General features: G+C 57.5%; 1 protein-coding gene across 1 annotated transcript; it reads right to left on the minus strand.

Annotated features, from left to right (window-relative positions):
* Window positions 1–493: 493 nt before the first annotated feature.
* SIX2 (SIX homeobox 2) lies at window positions 494–4,843 on the minus strand. The gene is made up of 2 exons (XM_057396970.1): window positions 4,111–4,843; window positions 494–1,704 (listed from the first exon to the last, which is right to left on the minus strand). Exons 1-2 carry the CDS (start codon window positions 4,668–4,670, stop codon window positions 1,401–1,403), a joined length of 864 nt encoding a protein of 287 aa, XP_057252953.1. The 5' UTR covers window positions 4,671–4,843; the 3' UTR covers window positions 494–1,400.
* Window positions 4,844–5,828: the final 985 nt, after the last annotated feature.

Genomic DNA, 5,828 nt, shown 5'->3' on the forward strand with positions numbered 1-5,828 from the left:
AAGGAAGAAAAAGGATAGGAATAGAGAAACCCCATTCCCGGCATCCCTCCCACAGGTGCTGGGAGGGCAGTTACAGCCCAGTCATGCAGGACCTGGACCCGGCTCTGGTGGCCGTCACTGTGCAAAGACAGGCAGCTGGCCGGCTTTCTGCCGGGGCCGGAAAACCCGCAGCCTGCCCCACCGTGTCCTTGGGGGAACGGGTGGGCGACCTCTCCCCTCGCCCCAGGGTCCGCAGCACCCGTCCTTCCCCGTCCCTTTGCCTCCCCTCTCCAGTGCACACCACTCTCCGGCCCGGGCAGTCCGACGTGCCCGGCCCTTGCTCGGCGGGACACTCCAAACCGAGCAGGGATGCAAGGCACAGTCTGACTCCCCGGGAAGGGGGGGCCCCAAAATCGCTCGTGTGTCCACCGCCTCTCCCGGCCGAGCACTGTCAGCCCCGGCTACCTGGCATCCAAAACCACCCAGCGGGTGAGTGAAGCAACCGGACGCCGGGTTAGATTTCTAAATTTTATTATAAAATAAAAGCAGAAATATTTTCCAAAGAATGTATTCACATAATATAAACAATAAACAAAACTAAGGTGAGTGACTTGCGGTTGATACTGTCGTTTAGGTCTAAACTTGAGCAGCAATTCCTCTTCTTTTGTAAAGCCTGCTCCTGCCGTCGTTGCACACCGAGGGGAGAATCATCCCCTGCCTTCCTCTGGGGCCGGAGCCGGGCCATCACTTCCTTTCCCACCCAGCAAATGGCGAAAGCACCACAGGGACGAGGCCAAAGAAGCCGTCTCTCTGCATAGCATCAGCTACAAGAAGGTTACAGAGTCTGCCTAGAGCGCGTGTTGCTGCTATAACTTGACTACAACTTTTGTATTCTTACTTGAAATTGTACATCGTACACCTGCCACGGATACATAGCTACAATAGGATAATGGGAGCGATGTGTAACTTCCAAACAGGCATGGCAACAGCGGCCTTGGGCTTCCCTTTCCTCCCCACCCCCCGAAAAAGTACAAATAAAAGTTACCAATGTGCCTCTTCCCACACAGACCAGCCCTATCGAGTGACACCACCGAGAGAGATTCGTGAAGTTAAGGCTGGAAAGAGCTGCTGTACCGAACCGCCTTACAGCCTGCCGTGAAAAATCACAGCTCCTGTCCTACACTCCTGAGACCATCTTTTAAGCAACCCTTAAGGCTTTTCACAACATCACTGCCCACAGCCGGGTCTCATACCTTCCTTCCAAACCCGCAGCCAGTCTGCTGCCAAAGGGCACAACACATCCACTAAGGAGTTTGTCATCGCTTTCAAAGTCTCTGATAAAAGGGGGAAAAAAAAAAAAAAAGGAAAAAAAGGAAAGGAAAAAGGCGGGCTGGTGCGAAGGAGGGAGCGTGTACACGGTTTTAAGAGCCCAGATCGACCAGGTTAGATGACATTGGATTGAGGATGGAGTCCTGCAAGCTGTGGTGGTGCATAGGGTCGGCGCTGGGCACGGGGATGGCGCTGGGGCCCTGCGGGTGGCCGAGGCTGTGCAGGGGCTGCAGCCCGGGGTTGGAGCTGAGCAGCAGCGCGGGGCTGGAGGAGGTGTGATCCGGGGTCCCTGACGGCGTCTTCTCGTCCTCCGAACTCCCCAAAACTGTCTTATTGCCGTTCATTGACGCCGAGAGCGGGTTGTGGCTGTTGGAGTTGGAATTCTCGTTGTTTTCCCTATAGGAAACACAAAAGAGGGAGGGAAATCACCGTGTGGCCGCCGCTCCCGGGAGCGGGAGCAGGGCAGAGGGGAGTTGGGCTCCCGGGGGCGGCGAGCGGCGGGGAATGCAGGAACGGGAGGTTTACAAACTCTGCAAACCTCCAAGGCCTCCATCTGGCGCAGAGGTCTAAGGTCTGCCGAGCTTGTAAACAGTGTCTCCCACTAGCCCAGCGGAAAGTGTCACTTTGCCAAAACGTCATTTTCTGCGTCCAAAGCGTTTGCACAGCGTGAGGAGGGAAAGGGGAGGAAGAGAAGACATAAAAAAATGAAATAGACTTTTTAAAAGTGCTCTTGGAGCTGAAGAGAAGGTCCTGGGAAGGCTGAAGCACGGCGGGTTGCAGCAGGATCCCTCTGCTCAGCAGCCCGCCCTCCCCGGCACGCACCGGGAGGGAAAGGCTTTTGCTTAAGTAACCGGACCATTTCTCCTTCCCTCGCCTCGAGCTTAAAGCTCAAAACATAGCCCAATATGGAAGATAAGGCAAGGAAGGAGACGTAACTCGCTTGTTTACCCGGCCCTCTCGGGGAAGGCTCCGCTCGCCCGCCGCCATCCCTCTGCCCATCGCAGGCGGCCGCTCCCCGGAGCCGCAGAGAAAGAAACCGGCACCACCGGTGCCACTGTCGACAGGGGCCGGCTCGGGAAGGTAGGGCGGTATTCACATATTCACCACCGGTAAATACCGAGAAATCGCTGGAGGCTGGCCAAGCCACTTCTAGACACATATATGTATACATATATAATATATGTATTATTTTTAAACTGAAAGGAGCAAGAGGGGTTGCTGGCGGCCGTCTTGCCAAGGTTAAGGCGGTTTTTAGACATAGCGCTGGTAGAAATCCTTGAAACACAGCCCTGTCTGAAATACGGCATTGCAAGTCCTCTTTTCAACAAAGTTTCTGGGGAACCTACGAACGACGCTATCTGGTAGAAGGGCCCTATCCTGAAGAGTTTGGTCGAGAGAAGCGAAGCCATTGTGCTGACGGTTTTTCCTCAAGGGCTGCAGGATGTGGCTGGAGATACTTGGTGCCGAAAGAATAAAAACAGACAAGAAAGCTCTGTTTGAACAAGTTTGCTTGAATGAATGGCAATCCCATGAAAGGTCTGTTTTCCAACGCCTGGAGTGTAATATTGAGTGTATTTTTCAATGTCAAAAATCTTATCTGTCTCTGGAGACCTGTAAAATTTGATTCCCCCCCCCCCCCCCAAAAAAAAAGATGGAATAAGTGTAACCTTCATTTCCTTTGGATATCTGAAGGTGAGTCCCTGCTATCAGCAATAAAAAGAGCCTTTTACATCTCGTAAAAACAGTCGTAAGGACTGGAAGGAAAATTAAAGCTCTAGCACCGTTTGGGGAAATGTATGGATCAAATCCGTGCGGAGCCCGAGCCTGGCGGGCTGCACAGCTGCGCAGCCCTTCCCGAACCACATGAGGCAGAAACAAAAAGAGAAGTGCCCTTGGAGGCACGGATCTCCGGGAGATTCCTAATCCATCAATTAACCGCGCAGGTCATACGATAAGTTCCGTATGGACCGGGCAATTCGAAGACCTAAGCGAGGAGCCGCTGTGAAGCTAGAGGACGCTTTTTCCTTCTTCGAACCGTTTTCCTAAGGCACAGGGACTGCTGAAGGAAAAGTCATCCCGAACGCCAAAGACGCAGGCATTAAACCCTGCCCGGCAATTAATAGTGCTTTCACTCCATTTAACGAAAAAAACCCAACCCAGTTTCAGAATCACCTTCGGTCTAAGAATATACTTCTATTAACATGAATTCGGGGCACCTTGCCGGGTAGCGAATAGGAACCACAATTTAACGAGCGCCGTAAGAGGTTGCTCCGGCCAGTCCCTGTCCAGGTCTCCCTCCTCACGCTGGGACCCACCATTAGAGGCGATTTTTGCTGACAGCGTTCAGATCAGCTCGTTCCCGGTTGCTCTCCCCGGTTTTCCCTCTTTTCACCGGGGAAACCCTCAAGGACACGTTCCGAGCTGTGCGGGGCACGGCACCCTCAGCCCGGGGCCCCGCCGCCGGACCGCGGACACGCACCGGCAACCCGAACTCCGACGCCTGGAAGCGGCGGGAGGAGGAGGCCGCGTTGCTTAACCGGGGGTCGCCGCCGGCCCTGAGAAGGACCCCCGGCGGAAGCGGCTGCCCCAGGGTCGCCGGGGAGTGGGATCTTGGAGGGGAAGGGATCCCGAGAGCGTCTCCTGGAGCTGCTTTTGACGGACAGCCGCCGTCGCCGAGCTCCCACCTTGCCGCGGAGAGCCCAGGCCCATCCGGGAACGGGGCAGAGCGGCAGGAGTGGGGCGAGCGGCAGGGCCGGGGAGCCGGGGAAGCTGGAGAAGCCGTGGGATGCGGGGAAGCCCTACCTTTCCTTGGCCTCGGCGGCGCGGTCCCGCTGCCGGCGGTTCTTGAACCAGTTGCTGACCTGGGTGGTGGTGAGGCCGGTGGCCTCGGCCAGCTCCCGCTTCTCACGGGGGGACGGGTAGGGGTTGTGGGCGTACCACTCTCGGAGGACGCTGCGGCTCTTCTCCTTGAAGCAGTAGCTGGTCTCCTCGCCGTCCCAGATGGAGCGGGGCAGCGGGAACTTGCGGCGCACCCGGTACTTGCCCACAGCCCCTAGGGGTCGCCCCCGCAGCTTCTCCGCCTCGATGTAGTGCGCCTTCAGCCAGAGCTGCTGCAGCTTGGGGTGGTTGTGCGCCGAGAACTGGTGGCTCTCCAGGATCTTGTAGAGCTCGCGGAAGTTGCCCCGATGGAAGGCCACCACCGCCTTGGCCTTCAGGACGCTCTCGTTCTTGTGGAGGTGCTCGCAGGCAGGGAGGGACCAGAGGAACCGCCCCAGCCGCTCGATGTTGCCGCCTTGCTGGAGCACCTCGCAGACGCAGGCCACTTGTTCTTGGGTGAAGCCAAAAGTCGGGAGCATCGACATGGTGAGCCCTGCCCCGCCGTGCACCCTATGGCCGCATAGAGGGAAGCGGCGCTGGGCGGCGGGCAGCGCCCGGCATACGGGGCCGGCCCCGGGGCGGCGGCGCCCGGCGGGGCCCGGTCGGGCGTCACGGCCGAGCGCGGGGGGCCGCGGCCATCGGCGGCTCCGGGTCCGGAGCGGTCGCGGGAGCCGGGGTAAAAAAAAAAAAAGGCGAAGAGCGAAGAAAAAACGAAAGAAAAGTGTCGGGATCCCGAGCGCGGGCGCCTTTTCCACCCCGCCGCCTCCTTTTTGTAAGTCCAAGTTGCGAGAGTAACTTCGTGCCTCTTTTGTCTCCTATCTGCAGCGCTCGCAGCGGCCGCGGCTCTCCCACCCCCACCCCCCTCGGCCGCCGGTTTGGGATCTCCCTGCTTCCCCCCCACCCCCCTCCGCAGCAAGATCCCACATAATATAGTGGTAAAGCCCTGCTCCCTCGCTCCTCTCCCTCTCGGAGTTTTTTCCCCCCTTTCTTTCTCTCTCTCTCTCCTTTTTTTTTTTTTTAATAATATTATTCTAAGCTGGCATGAAAAGTGATTATCCGCGCTGTGATTGGTCCGGTTATCTGACCCGGGGACTGCCAGGAGAAGACAATAGTTTTAGTCAAATTATTTGCCATGGTGACGCTGTCAATCAGGGGTAACCCGATCTGTTTTGAGGTGGCTCCCCGGCTGGGTTGACAGATTGCTCAGATCCACTCAGAGGCGGCCCTGCGAGCTCAGATATTAGCTAGCGAGGGAGAAATTTCCGCCGTGATTGACGCTGCAGGCGCCCATCGGGGGACAGGGGGAGCGCCAGAGCGAGAAGCTCGGGCCCCTGCCTCACGCCGCAGGGCGCTGAGGGACGGAGCCACCGCCCCGGCCGGGCCCCGCAGCCCCGTCTGGATCCCGCTGCCCCATTCCTGCCCCGCCGTTCCGGACCGCGTTGCGGTGGGGCGAAAAACTCGCCTCCGGCCTTTGCAGAATGTTTCTTTCTAAACGCGTTAACTTATACCCCCTCCCCAGCGCCCAGTAACAACTGTTGGAGAGTTTTATAGGGAAGGGGCCTCATGTACAATAGAGACCCTGTTCTTGACCTGGGATCCCATTACACGCTGATCGTACCTGCCCGGGAGCTGGGAGGGGGCAG

This window comes from Pezoporus wallicus, unplaced genomic scaffold (genome assembly GCF_028554395.1).
Source record: "Pezoporus wallicus isolate ANWC-B61680 ecotype Strahan unplaced genomic scaffold, APGP_CSIRO_Pwel_v1 contig_8791, whole genome shotgun sequence".
In the NCBI taxonomy this organism is placed as follows: Eukaryota; Metazoa; Chordata; class Aves; order Psittaciformes; family Psittacidae; genus Pezoporus; species Pezoporus wallicus.